Genomic DNA, 22,464 nt, shown 5'->3' with positions numbered 1-22,464 from the left:
TCTCAGTCTCACCTGGTTTCTGGGTAACCTTGAGAGACAGGTGTCTGCCTCATTCCCTGAGCAGCAGATTACACGATGGCAGAGCTCCCAAGCATCTATCACACATCCTGTCCACTCTGCCTCCTTGGAGCCTGGGCTGGGGAGCAGGCTTAGGGATGGACCCATCTACACTTCTGGCATTGGGCTCTAAGTCTGAGGCTGGGTTTTATTTTGTTCTGTAACCTGCAAAATTGGTGGGAGACCTCATTGCTCTGTTGGGTGGGTTCAGCGTGGCCCCACACTGGGCCTCTGCTGCCTGGTCACTGAGTAGCTCCCTGTGGCGGCCCCTCACCACGTCTAAACTAACATCACCACATCTGGCCTGAGCCAAATTCTGCCGGCCTGGAATCCCTTCTGCACCCGAGGGGCTTCCAGGTGGCCATGGGCATGCCTGCCTGGCCCAGGAAGTCAGTCTCCTGCTGGGGAGTATGGACAAGTATCTGCACCAAAGGAAGAAATCTTGGAGCCCGAGAGAGACTGGGTTTACTCCACTCATGTCTGGTTGTGTGACCTTGAATAAGTCCCACCCTCCCTGGGCCTCAGTTTCATCACCTGCAAAATGGGGATAACAGTCCCCACCTCACAGGGTTGCTCCGGGAATGAAGTGCCTGGAAGATATCCCTCAGGGAGCCTGCGATGCACCAGGTACTCAGAAGGCGTGTTCTGTTGGCATTGTGGGGGTAGCGGGTTGGCAGTCCAGCTGGGCCCCTCACACAGCTAGGCAGTCCCTGGCTGCCAGGGTTACTCCGCTGGATGCGGGCCTTGGACTCGGCAATTCGAGTTCTTACCTTAATTTTAAAAATCAGTTGCTATAAAAGTGAATCTGATCAAGTATTAAATAAATAAATCCAGTGGGATTCGAACAAATGCCAATGGCAAGAAGAGAAAAATTAAACAGCAAGCTGCCTGTGTATGTGTGAAAGAAAATGTAGTCCCACATCCCTGCTTCAGAAACCTCCCGGCCACCTCTGCCTTGGAAATGCCATGAACTGCCAAGAAAGTCCTGTGAGTGCTCTAACATTTCGGTTGGAAATTTAAATGTCGGAGTTTGGAGGGCGGGGATATTCTCTAAGCTAATCGAGTGACCCGGAGCTCTCACGGAGACCCAGGAAAGACCAAAGTCTTAAATCCCGGAGAAATCTTCCTCCTCCCGGCGGTTCTCACGCGGAGCCCTCTCCCCGTATGGACCGACGCGTTCGCACCAACTGCTCCGCCAGCCCAGCCCTGATCCTCGGAGGCGCCCGGCCCGGGATGCCGCAGAGATGACAGACGGGGGACCCTGCACCTCTCTCCGAAAACTGAATCCCAGCCCAGGCATGTCTCCAAGCTCCCAACCCAGGCATCGGAGTGGAAAGTGGCAAGCCTAGGTCCCCCGGCCTTGGCGCTGCCTCCCCTGCGCGCGGGACAGGGGAGAGAGGCGGGAGGGACACTGACCTGGGAAGCCCGCGGCTGGGGGCAGGCGAGGAGCAGCAGCAGAAGGAAGAGCGCGCGCGGAGAGCTGGGCACCATCTTGCCAATCGGAATCTTGCTGCTTGGGAGGGGGAAATAACTTTGTCTGTCTCCCCTGCCGAGTTTGTCCCAGCGGTGCGGCAGACGCCCCTGCAGGATGAGGGGCGCCGCGCGGCCCGAGGGCGGCTCGGGCAGGGAGGGAGGCAGGGAGGCGGGAGGCTCCCGAGCGCCGCGCGGCCCGGCCCTTGCTCGGGTCCAGGTGCGCTGTGCACCGGACCCTGGAGCAGCGCGGCCACGAGCGTCCGCAGCTGCCCGCACGAGACAGTCCGGGCGAGGCGGGGAGGCGCCAGCCCCTTGGCTAAGGCCGAGGGAGGAGGGGCTGCCCAGCCAGGAATGCGCCTGGGAGCGCGCCCAACCCGCGCGGCTCCCCAAGGAGGCCGGGCACGACGCCGAGGACGAGCGCGGGCATCCTCAGGGCCTGGCAGGGATGGGCGGCGGGTGCCCCGCACACGTGCGGATGACCTGGGCAGGTTCACTCCTGATTGTCCCATTTCCCAACCAAGGAGACTGAGGCTCAGTCACCAAGGACAGGTGGCAGAACAGAAACCCAAACCCAGCTCTGTCCTACCTCAAAGCCCAAGCGACACCCTCCTCAAGGACATTCCGAGAAGGGGACCAGGCGAAAGACTTCATAAGCTTGACATGGAGTGGACTGAATTCTCCATCCGAATAAACTAATGTCCCTTTCAATAATGCAATTTCGGTGCGAGAACACGCACGCACAGTGAGTAGACACACAGTGACACAGTGATCTACAGCCCTTCTCCTGATTCAGTCCTTCTGCTCAAGGGAAGGAGAAACTCAGTTTAAAAGAGGAGACCATGTTCTAGAACATTGCATGCCTTGCTAAAGTCAAGTCAGGAAGCGCCGCGCCGGCATGAGCAGTCTGAAGTCCCCTGCCATCAGGGCTGTGGTACAACAGATGCCTCTGACCTGAGCTCCTGGACGGTGTGATTGACGTTCTTCCTGGAAGTTTTTCTGAAAGCAGCCACTGCAGATGTCCAGGGACACACAAGTCTGATCAAGCCCCAGATCGCTTTTTCCTTTTCCACATTTTACTTTGTTGAGACCTCTCGGAGCTCAAGGCATGGAGAGCCCAGAAGACTGCCACAGCAGAGCACAAACTGTTTTCCAGGGGAGGCCAGAAAGGAAAGTTGGAGTCCTGGCTTAGTCCCTTCAAACTGCTGTAGCAAAATACCATGAATTGGGTGGTGTATAAACAACAGACTAGTATTTCTCACAGTTCTGGAGGATGGGAGGTCTAAGATTAAGGTGCCAACAGAATAGGTGTTTGGTGAGGAACTGAGTTCTGGTTCCCATGTCCTCACAGGGGCAAGGAAGCTCTCTGGGGCCTCTTCTGAGGGCACTAATCCCATTGTGAGGGCTCTACACTCATGATCTACTCACCTGTTAAAGGACCCACCTCCTAATGCTATCATCTTGGGAATGAGTTTTGCAACACATAAATTTAGGGGAGACACCAACACTTAGAACCTACCCAGTGCCCTGGAAAGCAGGGGTCATGGTTCAGGCTGGCCTCCTGGGCATTCGCTGCCCAGGAAATCCTACAGTGCTGCTTCCCCGACCTTCCTGTGCAAAGAAGGAGGAACAGGACCCATGTAATCTTTTTTTTTCCTTTGAGATGGAGTCTTGCTCTGTTGCCCAGGCTGGAGTGCAGTGGCCTGATCTCTGCCCACTGCAACCTTGCCTCCCTGGTTCAAGTGATTCTCCTGCCTCAGCCTCCTGAGTAGCTGGGACTAGAGGCACCTGCCATAACGCCCAGTGAAATTTTTTATGTTTTTAGTAGAGATGGGGTTTCACCATGTTGGTCAGGCTGGTCTTGAACTCCTGACTTCAAATGATCCACCCGCCTCAGCCTCTCAAAGTGCTGGGATTACAGGTGTGAGCCACCATGACCAGCAAGGGATCCATGTAATCTTATTTTGCATTCCTGGTTGAACATCCTGAAGAAAGACATGGTCAGACCCCTGCTTCTCCCCCTCCAGGTAAAGAGGACAAGACAGCATGGCCCCAATTCAGGGCAGTCTGTGGAGATGGTGGTTTTCTGCCTCGCTCTCTCGTATGTTTGCTGTCTATAACCAAAAGCCAGTGCCTTGCTCCCCTCTCTGTTTCTCTGTCCTCTGCTCTATTCTTGAAAAGTTTCCTCCTGGTCAGTGTAGCTGCATTTGTTAATATTTTGTGTCCTATCACACTTTGTGTTGTTTACATGGCAACCTTCTTTGGAGGGCCAGCTGTCCTGGCTCTCAGCTTTGTTCTGGCTGTGCACTGGGAATCAGACACTGGGCAGATGCAAGCAAGCCTTCTTTTCTCTTCTTCTGCCCTTTCTATGGGTCATAAAGCTGGAAGAGATTCTCGATTTCACAGATGAAGAAGCTGAAGCGGGACATGGTTGGCTGACTTACCCAAAGTATGCAAACTCTGGTCTCAAGATCCCTCCTCCCAGAGCGGTGCTGTTTCCAGGACAGACTACTTTTGACTTGATCCCACCTTTCACTGTAGGGATACTGTGTTACTTATGTTAGGTATATCATCACGAGATTTCAAGAATTTTATTTACAGAAATGGGGGAGGGTCTGGTTTTTTTTCTTTCTTGTTTTTTTGTTTTCTTGGATTTCTGCTTTTCAAATATTTCTAAGTTTCAACAGGATTTTTTTCCTATGTAATAATTTCTATTTGTTACCTTTGCCCTATGGCTGCCTTCCCTCTAGTGTTCTGGCATCCGGTCTGAATGACCTTCTAAGATCAGACAGCCCAGCAGCACTGTCCTTTCTCTGTCTCTGTCCTCGGCCGCCCTGGATCTGCAGTAATCAGGGCAGATCCTATCATGCCCAGAACCTACCAAGGTTGTCTGTAAGCAGACAGCCCATGAAAATAAGCGGGGTGCTCTACATTTAAGCCCCCTAAACCTCACCTTTAACTTAATACAAGGGGCCTATCAGCTATTTTATTCCTCTATTTCCCTTCTCTTTAGTTTTCAAGAGGATATTCTTGAGTGTCGGGGGATTGGTTTGGTGGGGGTCAAAACATCTACAGAAGGTATTTTGAAAATCTTTTGGCAGGCAGGATCAGTTGCCATCTCCTGGGATCCATGCTTTGATACACTCATGTGGTCTGTGTAACATGGACATGCAACACAAAATGGGAAGATTTGTTGTAGAAATCTGTGTTTAAGACCCCAACAGGGGCCAGGTGCGGCGGCTCATGCCTGTAATCCCAGCACTTTGGGCAGCCGAGGCAGGCGGATCACTTGAGGTCAGGAGTTTGAGACCAGCCTAGCCAAGATGGTGAAACCCTGTCTCTACTTAAAGTACAAAAATTAGCCAAGTGTGGTAGCAGGCACCTGTAATCCCAGCTATCTGGAAGGCAGAGGCACTTGAACTCAGGAGGTGGAGGTTGCAATGAGCTGAGATCACGCCACTGCACTACGGCCTGGGCAACAGAGCGAGACTCTATCTCAAAACAAACAAACAAACAAACAACAAACTGCAGCAGAAGCAGGATCCGGTCTGAAATACCATTCCAGAGCTATCCTGGGACCTCCTCTGGGTCCTCCATTGTGCCTTTTTATGTTGCACACCATTTTGGGTCCGTGGACTTACTGATTCAACTATGGCCGAGTCTTACTGTCAGCTCATTTGCAGCTGCTTTTCTCCCTTTTCATCCTTTACCCCACATCTGTCTGTAGTTCTAAATGTCATCAACCCCTACAAAGCACCTACAGAGGTCCCAGGCAGCATGTTAGCCTGACAGGGCAACAGGGTAGAAACAGTGTAGGGAGAATGGTCTAGCAGGAGTGCAGTGACGTCATCCAATTCATTCAGTACAAGAATATCTGTCAAATGCCAATGCCGGGCATGGCTCTGTGCCAGCCACTACATTATCGCATTACATCTAGAGCTTTAGCTAACAGAACTGTGAATGCCGAAGAGACTATCTACTTATGTCTGAAGTCAGTCAGGACTGCTAGTTGAAACTGTCCCCCCCAGAAAACCGTTTCCAATTTTACAAGATGAAAGCCTGTAGAAAAGCAGATTTCATTGTGCTGTGATTAACAACCAAATGCCAGTTAACATCTGCCACAAGGAGCAAAACGTTGAACACCCACAAATGCCATTCCACATGGCTTTGGAAGCAGCAGAGTGGTGGTTGCAGTCAGGCACACACAGCCCTTGCAGTCAGACATGCCTGGGCCAAACCTTACCCTCTTCTTGCTGCCAGTGTGAACCTGTAACTCTCTTACTCTCTCAGTTTCCTGATTTATACATGGGAATACAAGTACTTATCAAAGAGAGTATGATATTTCAAAATAATAAAGTGCCTAACACAATGCTTAGCATAAAGTAAATGCTCAGTTAAAGGGACATTGCTTATACTGATGGTCCTTCATACAGGGACAACATAAGAAGGGAACAAACATGTCTTGAGCACCTACTGTAAACTGGTCACCAATGCTCTCATTTGTTCTCATAACAACCCAGTGAAATGGGTCCCGTTATTAATCCCATTTTACAGATTCTGAAACTGAGGCTTAGAATGCTTCAGTAGGTTGCCCAAGATCAAACTGAAATTTTGAGTAAATGCTAAGCAAAAGGAAAACCTGGATAAAAGGTATAAACACTAATTTTGCACTGTTAAGTCTAAAATTATCTCTAAGTAAATAAATGTGTGTATGTACAAGTTAATATTTTCTTTTACCTTATGTCAGTTATGATAAATTATAGTTTTCAATGAATTTTTAAATTTTATCTTATTTGTTAAATATAGTGGCATAAAATAATATTATTTTCTCTCTCTCTCTCTCTCTCTCTCTTTTTTTTGAGGCAGAATCTTGCTGTGTTGCCCAGGCTGGAGTGCAGTGGCATGATCTCGGCTCACTGCAACCTCCACCTCCCAAGTTTAAGTGATTCTCCTATCTCAGCCTCCTGAGTAGTCGGGATTACAGGTGCCTGCTACCATGCCCAGCTAATTTTTGCATTTTTTGTAGAGACAGCGTTTTATCACATTGGCCAGACTGGTCTCAAACTCCTGACCTCAGATGATCTGCCCACTTCAGCCTCCCAAAGTGCTGGAATTACAGGCGTGAGCCATTACACCTGGCCTTCTCTTATCTTTTTAATACCTGTAGGGTCTGTAGTGGTAGCCCTTCTTTTATTCATGATATTAATGATTTGTGCTCTTTCCCTTTTTTCTTAATTATTATAGGTAAACATTTATAAATTTTGTTTTTATTCTCAAAGAGCCAACTTTTTCCTTTGTTAATTTTCTCAAGTGTTTGTATAAAATTTCATTGGTTTCTGCTCATATCTTTATTTGTTTCAGTAGTACCTAGGATATGTTTTAATCAGGTGTGGTAAGATACATAGACAGGATTACCTCAAGTGATCTGCCTGCCTCAGCTTCTCGAAGTGCTGGGTTATTCTTTAAATACTTTGGAGAGACGTTGTCTCCCTATTTTGCCCAGGCTGATCCTGAACTCCTGGCCTCAAGCGATCCTCCTGTTTCAGGCTTCCAAAGTGTTAGGATTACAGGTCTGAGTCACTGTATTTTGTTCTCTTTAGTGCTATTGTAAGTGGGTTTCTTACTTTCATTTTTGGATTATTCTTTGCAAGTTTAAGCAGCATGATTGATTTTCATATGTCAATCTTGTATCCTGCAACCTTACAGAACTCATTATTATTCTAATAGTTTTTTAGTGGAATTTTACATACAAGATCATTAAATTAATGAAAATCATGAAATTTTTATATACAAGATCATTAAATTTAGAGATTCGATTTTTATATACAAGATCATTAAATCTGCAAATAAAGATACTTTTATTTTTCCTTTTCAATAACTTTTCTTTTTATTATTCCTTTTTTTCTTTCTTTTCTGATTTCCCTGGCTAGAAGCTCCAGTACAATGTGGAACAGAAGTGGTGAGAGAGAACCCTCCTGTATTTTCCAGATCTTAGGGGGTATCTTAGTCTGTTCAGCCTGTTATAACAAAATATCTTGGGCTGGGTAATTTAGAAACAACATAAATTTATTCCTCACAGTTCTGGGTGCTAGGAAGTCCAAGATCAAGATGCCAATAGATTCAGTGTCTGGTAAGGGCTTGGTCTGTGTCTCATAGTTGGCAGCTTCTTGTTGAATCCTCACATGGAGGAAGGGAAAAACAAGCTTCCTTGGGCCTCTTTGCTAAGGGCAGTAATCAAATTCATGAGGATGCTGCCATAATGACATAATCACTTTCTAAAGGTCACACCTCTTTTTATTATACTTTAAGTTCTGGGATACACATGCAGGTTTATTACATAGGTAGGTCGCACCTCTTAATACTATCGTATTGGGGATTAGGTTTCAATATATCAGCTGGCGGGGGACACAAACATTCAGACCATAGTTGGAGGAAAACGTCTAGTCTTTTGCCATTTAGTACGACATTAACTATGGCTTTTTTCTGTAGGTACCCTTTATCATGTTGAGGAGATTTCACTCTCTCTCTGGTTTGTTGGTATATATATATATTTTAATCACGAAAGGGTATTTCATTTTGGCAAATGCTTTTTCTACAGCTATTGAGATGTTCATGGCACTTTGAGTTTTTGTCCTATTCAGATGTTGTATTACATTAATTTTCAGGTGTTAAACTGTCTTTGCATTCCCAGGATAAATATGTCTTGGTCTTGGTGTATAATTCTTTTCATATGTTGCTGGATTTGGTTTGCTAGTATTTTGTTGAGAACATTTGCTTTCATATTCATGAAAGATGTTGTTCTGTAGTTTTCTTGTGTTGTCTTCGGCCAGTGTGGGCATCAGGGTAATACTCACCTCATAAAATGAGATGGGAAGTGGCTGCTTCTATTTTGGGGGAGAATTCATGAAGAATTGATACTAATTATTCTTTTCTCTTTCCTTCTCCTCCTCCTCCTCTTTCACTTTCTCCTCCTCCCTCCTTTCTCTTCCTCATCCTTTTCCTCTTCTTCTTCTGTGCTTTGCCTTCTCCTCCCTTCTCTTTCTTCTTCTTGAGACAGGGTCTCACTCTGTTGCCCAGGCAGGAGTGCAGTAATGTGATCATGGCTCACTGCAGCCTTGCCCTTCTGGGCTCAAGCAACCCTCCTGTCCCAGCCTTCTGAGTAGCTGGGACTACAGGTATACACCACCATGCCTGGCTACTTTAAAATTTTTTTTGTAGAGATGGTATTTTGCCATGCTTCCCAGGCTGATCTCGAACTCCTGAGCTCAGGTGATGCACCTGCCTGCCTTGACCTCTCAAAGTGCTGAGACTGCAGCCATAAGCCACTGCATCCAGCTTAATTCTTTTTTAAATGTTTAGTAGAGTTCAATGGTGAAGTCATCTGGGCCTAGACTTTGTAAAAATATGTGGGTAGTTTTTACAAATTACTAATTGAATCTTGTCACTTATTATAGGTCTACTCAGATTGTCTATTTATTCTTGAGTCAAGTTTTGGTAGTTTGGATCTTCCTAGGAATTTGTCCATTTCATATGAGTTGTTTTATTGACAAAATGTTATTCATTATATTCCCATATTCCCTCCCCTTTTTTGCTATTTGTTTTCTGTATGTCTTATCTTCTTTGTTCCTCCACTACTGTCTCTTTTGTTAAAAAAATTTTGGTAGTTTACTATTTTAATTCCTTTCCCATTGCTTTTACTACTTTTTTTTTTTTTTTTTTTTTTTTTTTTTTTTTTTTTTGTTACTTTCTTAACAAATCCCATGGTGAAATTGAATGCCTGGGGTTGACCAATAATACCTTAACTTATAAGATTTTAGTTCTGAGTTATATCAACTTAATTTTAATAGTATGGAAAACATTTGCTCCTGTATAGCTTCTCTCCCCCATCCTTTATGCTGTTATTGCCACAAATTGTATTTTTACACATTATGTGCCCATCAACTTAGATTTATGACTAATACATGTTTCTTTTAAATATACTAGAGAAAATAAGAGTTATGAACAAAAATTCATTTATACTTTCTTTTATATCTGGCTAGTTATCTTTACTGGTACTGTTTATTTCTTCATATGTATTTGAATTACTGTTTAGTGTTCTTTAATTTTAGCCCAAAGTACTTACTTTAGTATTTTTCTATATTTATTTATTTATTTTGAGAGAGAGTTTCACTCTTGTTGCCCAGGCTGGAGTGCAATGGGACCATCTTAGCTCACTGCAACCTCCACCTGCCAGGTTCAAGTGATTCTCCTGCCTCAGCCTCCTGAGTAGCTGGGATTATAGGTGCCTGCCACCATGCCTGGCTAATTTTTGTATTTTTAGTAGACACGGGGTTTCACTACATTGGCCAGGCTAGTCTGGAACTCCTGACCTGAAGTGATCTGCCCACCTCAGCCTTCCAAAGTGCTGGGATTACAGATGTGAGCCACCGTGCCCAGCCTACTTTAGTATTTCTTGCAGGACAAAACTACCAACAACAAATTCATTTTTTATCTCAAATGTCTGTATTTTTATTCATGTTGAATGGATAGTTTGCCTGGATATAGAATTCTTGGCTGACAGATAGTTTTGTTTTTTTTTTCCTCATTACTTTAAATATATTATCCCATTGCCTTCTTGCCACCATGGTTTCTAGGGGGAAAATTAGTTATTAATCTTATAGAGGATTTTTACTATGCAATAAGTCACTTCTCTCTTGTTGCTTTCAAAATTCCATCTTTGGTTTTGTTTTCCATCATTTGATTATGATGTTTCGGTACACATCTCTTTGAGTTCATCTTATTTGGAGTTTGCTAATCTTTCTGCTTAGGTAGACTGTTTCATCAAGTTTTAGAAGTTTTCAACTACTATTTCTTCAAGTATTTTTATTACTCTCTCTGCTTCTTCTGGTACTCTATGTATGTGCCTGTATGCTTGATGTTGTTCCACAGGTCTCTGAGACCCTGTTAATTTTTCTTCATGCTATCTTCTTTTTGTTCCTCACATTGAATAATCTCAATTGCCCCACCTGGTCTGAGTCCTTTCGGCTGCTGTTGAAGGCGTCAGGGATGGCCAGCTGTGGGTACAGGCCCCGGCCCAGCACCAGCTTCAGCAGGGTGAGCTGCTCACGGCTCAGGTCCTGGGCGGAGCTGGCAGAGGCCTGCAGCTGGGCCAGGTCATGCCGGAGCTTGAACTTCACATCCTGGGGGGAACACGGGGAAGCAGAAGCTTAGGGGACCTTCCCTACTATCCAAGAGACTCCTAGCATGATCCGCAGATGCCTGGGCCCTGCAGGTCCCTGGGGACAGGCACCATCCATGGAAACCCAGCTCCTGGAAAGAGGACGGAGCCATGTCCCCTGAGACCCCCTAGGAGAGGCCAAAGCCCACCTTGCTAAACCCCACCCACATACCCCCATAGCCCGTGCTGCCCACCTGGATGTCCACGCCATCACAAAAAAAAAAAAAAAAAATTTTTTTTTTTTTTTAAAGTGCTTCTTTTTAATGAAACAAATCCAAGAGATGTACAGTCAGGCTCAAGTTGTGCAGTTCACAAGCATGGAGGAAACAAACAAAACGACAGCGTTCAGGACAGGAAGAGTTAACCCAAGACAAGGCTGGGTTCACTGACTCTTTCAGTCACTGACTCACTGACTCTTTCACTGACTCTTTCTTCTACCTGCTCATATCTGCTCTTGATTGAGCACCCTCTAATAGATTTTTTGTTTCAGTTACTGTACTTTACTTTTTTTTTTTTTTGAGACAGAGTCTCACTTTGTTGCCTAGGCTGAGTGTAGAGGCATGTAGTCTCAGCTCACTGCAACTGCTGCCCCTGGGGTTCAAGTGATTATCCTGCCTTGGCCTCCTTAGTAACTTGGATTACAGGTGCCTGCCACTGTGGCCAGCTAATATTTGTATTTTTAGTAGTGACAAGGTTTCACCATCTTGGCCAGGCTGGTCTTGAACTTCTGACCTCGTGATCCATCTGACTCAGCCTCCCAAAGTGCTGGGATTACAGACGTGAGTGACTGCACCCAGCCTGTACTTTTCAATACAAGAATTTTCATTTGGTTTATCATTGCTGTCTCTATTGACATTATTTGGTCAAACATCATTCTCATACTTTTGTTGTTTATACTTTTTTAGCTCATTGAATATATATAAATCAGCTTGAAGTTTTTGTCTAGTAACTTAAACATCTGGTCTTTGTTGGGAACATTTTGTTTTGATGCTTTTTCTTGTGAGAGATACCCTCTCATTTCTTTGCTTATGTCGTATTTTTTTGTAAAGACTAGACATTTTCAGTAACATAATGTGATAATTCTGAAAACCAGATTCTTTTCCCTTCCCAGCGTTTGCTGTTACTATTTGTCATAGTAGTTGCTTAATGACTTCTCTGAACTAATTCTGTGAAGTCTGTATTTTTTGTAATACGTAGTCACTGAAGTCTCTACTCGGTTATGTAACGGTTACCCAATTACTGGACAGAGACTTTCTTAACCTCTTGGAACTAGTAAATCTCCCAGTCTTTGCCAGGGCGCTTGCCAAGTGCTGAAGGGGCACACCTTCAACACTCATTCAGGCAGTTTACGACTAACTCTGCCTTAGCCTTCACTTCTTGTTTGTGGTCTTTGCTGAGCATGCACAGAGCCCTGTGCATGCATGTGACCTTTTAGATTCCCGTAAGTATGTTGAAGATTTTTTTCTTTTCTTTTTTTTTTTTTTTGAGACGGAGTTTCGCTCGTTACCCAGGCTGGAGTGCAATGGCACGATCTCGGCTCACCGCAACCTCCGCCTCCTGGGTTCAGGCAGTTCTCCTGCCTCAGCCTCCTGAGTAGCTGGGATTACAGGCACACACCACCATGCCCAGCTAATTTTTGTATTTTTAGTAGAGACAGGGTTTCACCATGTTGACCAGTATGGTCTCGATCCACCCGCCTCGGCCTCCCAAAGTGCTGGGATTACAGGCTTGAGCCACCGCGCCCGGCTATGTTGAAGGTTTTTCAATGGCCTTATGGTCATCTCATTCTTTAGATTTTCCTTTAAGGTTTTTGGTCGGTCTGCTGTTTGCTTTGAATGTTATTTATTGCTTTAGGCAGCTGCAACATTAAAAAACATGCCTGTGAAAATACTTCTAATAAGCATCCCCTGCAAAAAGGCATTTAGCTCTGGGAAAGCTGTGGCTCAGGTCAAAGACAAGCCTTTCTAGCAGACTCCACTGAACCCCAAGAAAATCTCCACTTATGAAATGGAGAAGCAGAGAAGTGAAGTTATGACTATGTAGTAACAAGAATTTGGAGGCTGAAAAGACAGACAATGAAGTCATATGAAATGACATAGCAAGGGGTAACCAAAGCATATAAAGTGTAATTCAAGTTTTGATGCTGAGTCCAACCCTTCTGTGGCATCTCTTTCTCCCTGACAATAAGGACCAGAGGTAAGAAAAACAAACTAGGAAGGAGGCTTCAACCCTGGTCGGAGAGAGCTGCAGCCAGCGCAGCTCTCCTAGTCCTCCATTTTCTCATTTGTAAGATGATCTTAGAGGCCCTTTCCAGCATTAAAGTTTTAAAATATACCAACATAACTGTTTTTCCAGGGCAGTGGTACTGTGTGAATTGAGCTTTTTTTTTTTTTTTCATCCCCAAGTTTGTTTAGTGGCATTTGGTAAGTAAATTTATAAAAGCTTTAAAGGGAAGAATTAGAGAAAAGGTAAGATTAGAACTCTTAAGAGACATTACTTTGGCACCACCTGCTGGATAGCTTTCACATTTTTTCCTCTGCATAAACTTCCACTGCATCTTGTTACTTTTTGTAAACGATTTTAAGGAAATATTGTCAAAATTATTTGCATCTGAATTCAGATATAAATCAGATCAACGTCTGACAGACGTAAGTATCAGGTCAGCCTCTGTTAATGTAGCTGTAAATTCCCTATCACTTAAGGGGTATAAAACTTGACCTGGGTAACTTCATTTTAACACATGGAATGTGTTTGAATTTCATATGCCATTTGTTTGGGTCTCAGTCATACCTCAGTCACTGCTGTACCTTTCATATTAACCTTAGCTGCCTCCTGAAGGCGATACACCAGGCACTTTATACATTATCTTACTTAACCTTCTCTAACAAGCAAACAGCACTTTGTTAACTGAAACTCCTTTCTCCTCAGGACTTGGAGGACAACCCTTCCAGGATGATTCCTACCAGTATTATACCAGCCTTACCACCTGCCTGGAGGGTAAACTGTCAAGTTATTTAACCTCTCTGACTCTTGGTTTTCTAATCCATGAACCAAGGGAAGTAACAGCCCCTAGACCATTGGCTACTGTGAGAATACAGTGATTACCAAAGCCTGGCACTCTGTAAGTGCTCCCAAAATTGTCATCACTCTTATTACAACAGCTCTTCCTTTTCCTCTGGGACTACCCATCTTGTCCCTCTCACTCCTCACTCCTCAAAGCTGGGAGGATGTCCATGAAGAAAATTCCCCATGTCCCATCTACTTACAGCAAGATGGATTTTTCTAATTAACAAGATTAAGCTGTGACCCAAGACCGCACTTTTCCAGACTTTCTGATATATATCCTAATTAAGGCACTATCATTTTTACATATTTATGTTTAATATGTTTACCTTAGAAAATATTCCCATATCCCAGGGAAAATTAAACCCTGGGGTATGGTGGGCCCACAAAAAGGAAATAAACCCCCAGTGTCCATGGAGAGGGTGGTCCTCCCCACTTCTATACCCACTCCAAAACTGTTACGTGAGCAAAATATAAAGTTTTTGTCTTAACTTTCTGAAAGGTTAAAATCAAGTTGTGACCACAGCCTGGCTGAGCCTCGACACTAATCATGTGTGTCACTCTGCTGCATTTCCACTCAATCCTTTCTCTACCTTTTTTTGTTTTTAATTATCTTTATTTGAAAATAATCATGAAGTTACAGAAAAGTTGGAAAATACAATGCATTTTTTTTCTGAACCATCAGAGCAAGTTCCTCTACCTTACTTTTACACAGATAAGCATTCACATATGTGCCACTGCATCACAGTTCTTACAAGTATTTTTATTATGAATTCATCATTTAATGGCTGTACAATATCTCATAAAGTAGCTGGTTAAATTATACCTCACTTAACTATGATAGTTTGTCTCTAATTTTATTTCTATTTTAAATAATGTTATAATAAACACTTTTGTACAGAAACTTTATTCTGTATTTTGAATTTTTAAAAACATCACCAGAATTGACATTATTCAAAGGTTATAAACACATTGTTGAACTTTTCACAAAAATGGAATCGATTATATGACCATCATTAATAAGTGTGCTCATTTCATCAGACTTTGAAAGCAAAGGGATTTTACAAATATACCATAGTAGAAACTTAGGTTAATTTGATTTTTAAAAATATCCCCTATCTTTTGTTTTGCATTTCTTTACTACTGCCGAGGTTGAGTATTTTTCTGTGTTTGATTAGCTGTGCCTCCTCTTTTAAGAATTTTGTTTCTGTCCTACCATCTACTGGAGTTTGTATTTCCTACAGATTTATATAATCTAGATACGATCAAGAATCAATCATTCAAAATGTCAGAGGATTTTTATTAGAAGAACAAAATATTAAGGCACAAAATACATCAATTTTTCAAATGAAAATCATTCAGTTATGTCTTACATTCAATGAAATTTCTTCCAAATTATAGAACAATTTAACTTTTTAAAATGGAAAAATACAACTTCTTAAACTCCTAAAATTTCTCCCCAAATAAATGAATGTTTTCTTAGTTTTAAAGAAGTTTCTCCATGCTGTACTGAGCTCCAATATTATAATGTACAGTTCCTTAAAAATCTAGTTTTGCCACTTATATACATTCAATGTGGTTGACCAGTATGTTAACCAATGCTAAACTTCTAAGTAGAAGGCTTGGTGCTTTGTACTGCTTATTGCATGCTTTGATCATACAAAGACACAAGTACCAGAACTAGTGATCATAAATCTAACATAGCATCTGTCCAAACTTTAGTCAAGTACAGCCTAGTGCAACACTCAAACTTTTTTTTTTAAAAAAAGGATATATAAATCAAAACGTATATGTACATTTTTCATACTTTGTCTTGACAGTATAGTAGTGTAAACATTGTACTGTAATACAAGGGGAAAGGGTGGCATTTTCTACAGGATGTGTAAGTTAAAACATTATTTTCTTTACAGGAAAAATATGGGAACATTCTACACCTCTCAGGCTTAAAAAATTCACATATTCACCAATTTTTCCTTATTTTTGCAATAAAACTGCTATCTAAAGCAGATGTTTAAATACTAATCTAAATCAAATCATGAAAATTCCCTTTTAAGAAAATTTCACACATCATATTACTCTAATATAAATGGCATAACCAGAACACTTAAGCATTTTGCCTAAAAAAACATCAAAACGGACCCGTATCCTCAGATTCCCTCACTAACAGGGAGATCCGTCTTTATTTTTAGCTGGCATGCTAAAAGTAAACTGATTTGAGCGCCTCAGTGGCCCTGATGGCCAGTTTCTGGAAACTCTGTGCAGAAGCAAGGATGATGAGCTGCTCAGTGCCCCAGGTATAACTACCCCCGGTGTCCTTCTTGTGAACTACGGCTATGGCACTAGAGTACCCCTCTCATGTATGTGAGGGGCCTAAGAAGGCCCTCCACAGAAATACTCGATCGAGGTCATCAGCCATCAAGAGATGGCACAAATATCACTGAAGGTGACAGATAGCACATGCCCTTCTAGAAACAATATTTGTGACAAGGCTACTAGGAGGGAATTCTGCTTTCTCTGGATGGAAGAAAAGTTTGCAGTGCAGCCTGTCGCTGCGCTACAGACGTAGCATCAATTATGCTACCGGCTGTAGAAAGACATGTTTTGGTAAACATTACTGAGGTTCTGTCAGTGGCAGTTTCCCTTATCATCACACTCACCGTTAACTCCTCACTTCTACTCTACCAGATTTGCAGCTCCTACTGCCTGCAAGCCCAATATTCCACATTTTCAAATTCAACTACAGCCATGTAATAAGTAGGGGGTCATTCTGTCTCAAAACTTGGGGAGTGGGGTACTACATAAAAATGTTGGGCCGGGCGTGGTGGCTCAAGCCTGTAATCCCAGCACTTTGGGAGGCCGAGGCGGGTGGATCACAAGGTCAAGAGATCGAGACCATCCTGGTCAACATGGTGAAACCCCGTCTCTACTAAAAATACAAAAAATTGGCTGGGCATGGTGGCGCATGCCTGTAATCCCAGCTACTCAGGAGGCTGAGGCAGAAGAATTGCCTGAACCCAGGAGACGGAGGTTGTGGTGAGCCGAGATCGCGCCATTGCACTCCAGCCTGGGTAACAAGAGCGAAACTCCGTCTCAAAAAAAAAAAAAAAAAAAAAAAAAAAGTTAATGGACTAAGGGGAGAATATACCAGAACATAAATGCTGGGAACTGCAGTGGGTGGGAACCCATTACTATAGCAGAAACTGAAATAAGAAATGGAATTCACAATTGTTAAACATTTTTTCTCCCTAGGAAGGATATCCTAAAGCAAGGGCATCTTGAAAAGTATGCCTTTCTCAGCAATGTTTGCCAACACTGTTCACTTTCCACATGGTCAGGAGTGAAAACACATTTGCCAATATCTTTCAAGAGATATGACTGCCAGAAATAGATCTTCTTTACTACTCTCTCTGAAATGAGTAAACAAGAAATAAATACAGAAGGTAGGCTTTTGAAAGAAAAAGAAAAAAATTTGCTTTGTGGCTTCACAGTAAAAAAAATTGGAGGTTATGTTTAAGTGTTTGTACTGGTTAAAATTTCAATGTTTTCTTAATCAAAATTCTCTGAAGTCATTCTCAATTTACAGAGTTAGAACTCTTTCAAAGAAAAGACATTCAAGACGCTAACTTTAATTACTATTCTAAATGTCCACTAGCCCTGTATCTTTGGTCATGAAAGCAGCAAAACATTCACATTTTCACCATACTACATTCAATTGCCTTTCAAGTTTAGAACATTCTACATTTTTAAAAAAGACATTAAAGCAAGCGATTTCATATTATACATTACAAATATATGATGTAACAAAATAGGGTATAAAACATGGTTGAAGTTTAAGAAATTAATTATAAAATCAACAGTGATGTAGCATGCAACTAAATATGTTTTTATTATGAAATGTAATATGCCAACATTATGCAAAAGATACAGTTCTAATTTCTACCAAGTTCACCGGTAATGGGTCTCCCAGCTTGCTGGGTAGGAAGTGCTCTGGGGGAGCCATATGGCCACCACCCGCCCCGGCAGATTCAGCAGCATCACACGTACACACGGCCTGAGTGAGGGATAATGAGGGCAATTCTTTGGTAGTGACCCTCAAGACATCTCTCTTGTGTTCCCCTGAGCTAAGAGAAGACCGACCTAACTCCATCATTTGATGTGCATAAGCCTCACAAACAAGGGCCTTGTGCAGATTTTAAAAAGGGGGGGAGTTGCAAAAACCTATAAATATGCCTATATTCCAACATTAACCAAGTTTTACTTAATATCGAATCATATCAGTACAAATGTCAAAGAAAAGTATTATTGCATCTAGTAAACCCAAGACATATAGACACGGATATACTATAGTCCAGAAGAATCACAATACCTACCTCAAAGGTGACTAGAAAAAAGACCAATGTGTTTATTAAAAAACATTTTTCTTTAATCTGGAATTGTCATATGTTCCAGAGAAAAGAGGGAGAACCCAAACCCACATGTCTGCCACCTGTCAGCTAAGAGGCATCTGTGCAGATCTTTATCATAATACTTTCCTTAGGTTATTTCCAAATCCAATTTAATAGACATTCAAGAGTCAACTTTAAAAGGACTGCAGAACCCTCCTGCCACCTGAATTCTTCATTTTGACACACAGACTTCCAAGATAACACAATAAAAACTTGCTATGCAATGTCAAAACAAAGCTCACTTTCAGTCTTGATGAAGGATAGTCCTTCATGCTTAACTACATTTCACTTATATGGGTTCTAATCACATTATCTTTTCTGAAGAGAACATTTTTTCAGCCATTTCAGATCTGGTCATGATTTCCTGAAGAAAGAAAAAAATATATACATATCAACATGTTGATGTTGCTTCCAGACTCTAACAAAAAATTTCTAATCTTTCAACAGCTACATTTAGGGGAACTAAATATAGTCTACAATATATACATGGAAATACCAGGTACAGAAAATAAAAGGCAAAGTACAGTGGCTCATGCCTGTAATCCCAACACTTTGAGAGACTGAGACTAGAGGATTGCTTGAGGCAAGGAGTTTGACACCAGCCTGGGCAACATAATGAGATCCCATCCTTATAAAAATTTAAAAATTTAAACCACATAATTCATACTCTCCAATAATGCATAGTCAGTTATCTGCTTCTACACATTGCCTGCTAGCTAGAAAACATGTCAGGTTCAGAATCTCCAGTGAGAGGCAAGAATGGAGTTAAAATGTTGTGTTTCTATAAATTTTATTTGTTTTATTTTTAAGACAGAGTCTCTCTGTCACCAGGCTAGAGTACAGTGGTGCATTCTAGATTCACTGCAACCTTTAACTCCCTGGTTCAAGTGATTCTCCTGCCTCAGCCTCCTGAGTAGCTGAAATTACGGGTAGGTGCCACCATGCCCAGCTAATTTTTTGTATTTTTTTTTTTTTTTTTTTTTTTTTTTTTTTTAGTAGAGAGGGGGGTTTCACCATGTTGGCCAGGAAGGTCTTGATCTCCCAACCTCATGATCCACCCACCTCGGCCTCCCAAAGTGTTGGGATTACAGGCGTGAGCCACCATGCCCGGATGCCAAAATGGATTTCTTAGGCCCAGCTCATCTAGAGATTTGCCTCACTTTACTAAATTAATGTATTTTTGAAATTACAGATGATTTACTAATACTTTACAGAAAGATGTAATACTCGTAATACTCCACAGGAAGACGTAGCATAAAATTACTTTTAAAAGGGCATTTAAATTACTTTTAATCTACACGCTACATCTTTCTGTAGAGTTATAAATCTTGAAGTTTAACTGTTTTGCAGCAAGGCCTTCTCAAGCCTTCCCAACCCAGTATAGTCAAATAACAGAGTGATGCCAAAATCATTTCCCTTCTCTCTCAACGAATAGAGCTCTGGCTCCTCTTATGTGCGACAGCCACCATACAAGTGACTATTCAGCTACCACTAACTTCCTTCCACCCTTCCTTTGTGAAAGTTAATGTTCCATGTATCCAGCCTTTAATTCTTACACTTCAGATTTCTTCCTGCTTTGTACCACAACTCAATGTCCAAGTGATCCACAGCTAATTTTTTTTTCCCAAAAACTTTCCTAATTCCACATCCTCTATCCAAATTTCCTGCTTAGTAAATGAAAATGAGATAGAAACTTTAATACCTTAGCAAAATATCTACAAGTATCAGAGGTTAACTTAGACAAACTGCCATCTTAAAATCTTTTAAACTCTTACCTATACACAAGATTTTAGAAAATCACAGAATCAAGATCTCAAAAAATAATCCTTCATTTCTTCCATACCAATAAATATTTATCTTGTTCTTGTTTGAAATGAGGACTTTATCCATAAATCCTTTAAACTTTACCCACAAATCAATCCATAGCATCTTTCTGTCTACTCAATTTATAATAATCATAAAAAGTAGTTTTCAGAACTTCTTTCTGAAATAGATCTCTACTTTTTGAAAATATCAGCTCCAAGGAAATATGCAAAAATATATTTTACCTCATCTGAATCCACTAATACCGGAAGAGCGCTGAAATAAATGGAAAAAAAAAGGTGATAATGTTGTTCACAGTAAGGCAAGTGTATCCACAAAAGCTGAATATAGGCACATGCCATGACCCATCAATTCTCACTCCTGGATAGCCAGAGGTGACAGAAAGGAGCACCCAGGCTCACAGACAGACATGGAGGAGTTTTCACAGCAGTGCTGTTCTCAGTAGCACTAAACTGAAAATAACCCCAATGGGTAAAGTATGGGTTATTTAGACAATGGAATAGTATGCAGCAAAGCAAATGGATACCTATTGAGGGATAAAATTTTAAAAACTGACATAAGTAATCCACAGTTGTAGACTTCAGGACAGCAGAACCTTTGGGAAAGTGGATTCTTGATTTGAAAGGGAAATGGGAAATGGGCTTTTCAGGGCACTAGCATTATTCTATTCTTTGATCTGGGTGATGATTTTATACAAATGTGTTCATCCTAAAATTTTATTGCGGACTTAACCCATTTATGAGTAAACACATTATGAAAGGTGGTATTTACAGAATCCAGCATTTGTTTAACTTCTGTGTCATTATGACCACCGCCTGGATGTCTGCCAGCAAAGGTTTCCAGAGAGAGAGTTATATAACACAACTGTTGCTCCATAAAGATAATATAAAAAGAAAAGGTGAATATATAAAAACGTTAAGTAACTAATCTAGCCTCAATGTGGCAGAGGTCTGAGGGAAGAGAACCTGAAGGAAAAGTCCAAGTGCCAAAGTTTTGCCATGAAAGAGCAACGCACAACTCCAGAGGATGCCACCTACAGTGCAGTCCGTGGTGAAGCCAGGAGGGCCAGGAGACTGACTAGTGTGAGGAAGGAGCCAAGGCAAACTGGAATAATACGATTAAAACAATCTGGGGGAGAAGATGGCATTAGGGGAGAGATGAACCCTAGAGGTCCAGAAGACAATCTGCTGCATGCTTGGCACCCTGTTTAGAAGAAACACTAGCAATATCAACAATGGTCCCTGCTGTGATGTCAATGACTTCTTAAAACTCATTAAGAACGATTCAGTGCATTAAAGAGAGAGATAAGCTATGCTAATCTCACCTTCATGGGTTACTGAAGATGAGGAAATTCACAGTGAATATCATACCAATATCTCATAATACATGATATCATATGATTATTCATGATCTGTTTAAAATATCCTATGACTTATAAAATTTTTGTGCCATTTCCACAATTATATAAGGGGAAGGCTTTTCTCTGTGTTTGAAGTCTAAATACTAAACTTGCTACTTAAATTGTACATTAATTTTGGATAACATTGGGCTACACTTCTTGTGTTAAAGTTTTCAGAAGTGGAGAAGCAAAGATTCCTAAAAACCTAAAATTTTGGAAATTATTCTTGGATTATACAGCTCTAATCATTTCACATAAATGGCTCATGAAGATGCCAAATAAGACAGTTTAATCTATATTTTAAAGGATTTTTTTGTTACCAGGAAGATATTTCTATCTACAAACAAAAACAGTAGAGAATAGTGACTTTCTCACATATAAAGAGAACTACCTAGAAGCCTTACTGGTTTCCACCAAGAAGTGGTAGCACAGTAGGAGGTAAGCCTGCTTAAATAATTTCCTTCTAAAATGCTTAGTTATGAGTTTCCAAATCCGGAAAATAATGGTAGCCACTTAATTTGAATCTCTCCATATATTCTTGCTCAAAAAACCGTAGAATTACTAAGGATTGCAAACAAAACCACAAAAGATACATGCCTTCAGAGTTACCAGAAAAACACCACAAACTTGAAATTACATGTTAATAGAGAAATAAATGCCAAATCCCAACAGATTCCTTGCTGCTACTGCAAGCTCATGGGTACAGAGAGTAGGGAAAGAGAGGGTTGAGAGACTATGGGGAAAAATAGTAGAGGGGTGGTGGGAAGACTCAGACAAGCCTAGACAAAAATCAATCCCTGCAGAAAAGCCCAACACTCAGTGGCAACAGACTGTATAAAACCAGTGACTTGGAAGTTCACAGCACCTGCTACATCGAAAAGGCTCAATTCGAGTGGGACAAAAAGTAGCAGCCTTGAATGATCATTGTTTTCAGGAAAGGATCATATGTAAAAAAGGGGAATATTCCTTGGAGATGTGATAGTGTTGTA

The 22,464-nt window shown here is 41.8% G+C and overlaps 2 protein-coding genes across 3 annotated transcripts in view; both read right to left on the bottom strand.

The window, feature by feature from the left end:
* The window catches only part of FBLN7 (fibulin 7), a 51,165-nt gene extending 49,208 nt beyond the window's left edge, over nucleotides 1–1,957 (bottom strand). Inside the window, exon 1 of the mRNA XM_039463525.2 lies at nucleotides 1,474–1,957. Within this exon, the coding sequence (XP_039319459.1) occupies nucleotides 1,474–1,548 (75 nt within the window). The 5' untranslated portion in view covers nucleotides 1,549–1,957. The remainder of the gene's footprint in view (nucleotides 1–1,473) is intronic.
* Nucleotides 1,958–10,976: 9,019 nt separating this feature from the next.
* TMEM87B (transmembrane protein 87B) overlaps nucleotides 10,977–22,464 on the bottom strand; it is a 72,038-nt gene continuing 60,550 nt past the window's right edge. For both annotated transcript variants that reach the window (XM_074397039.1, XM_039463445.2), the window contains exons 18-19: nucleotides 20,301–20,331; nucleotides 10,977–18,616 (exon numbers count right to left, since the gene is read on the bottom strand). In XM_074397039.1, coding sequence (XP_074253140.1) covers nucleotides 18,557–18,616; nucleotides 20,301–20,331 — 91 coding nt within the window. In that variant the 3' untranslated portion in view covers nucleotides 10,977–18,556. The remainder of the gene's footprint in view (nucleotides 18,617–20,300; nucleotides 20,332–22,464) is intronic.

This window comes from Saimiri boliviensis, chromosome 1 (assembly GCF_048565385.1).
Source record: "Saimiri boliviensis isolate mSaiBol1 chromosome 1, mSaiBol1.pri, whole genome shotgun sequence".
Taxonomy (NCBI): Eukaryota; Metazoa; Chordata; class Mammalia; order Primates; family Cebidae; genus Saimiri; species Saimiri boliviensis.
Note: the sequence above shows the minus strand (reverse complement) of the source record. Positions and strands in the feature narration are given on the sequence as shown.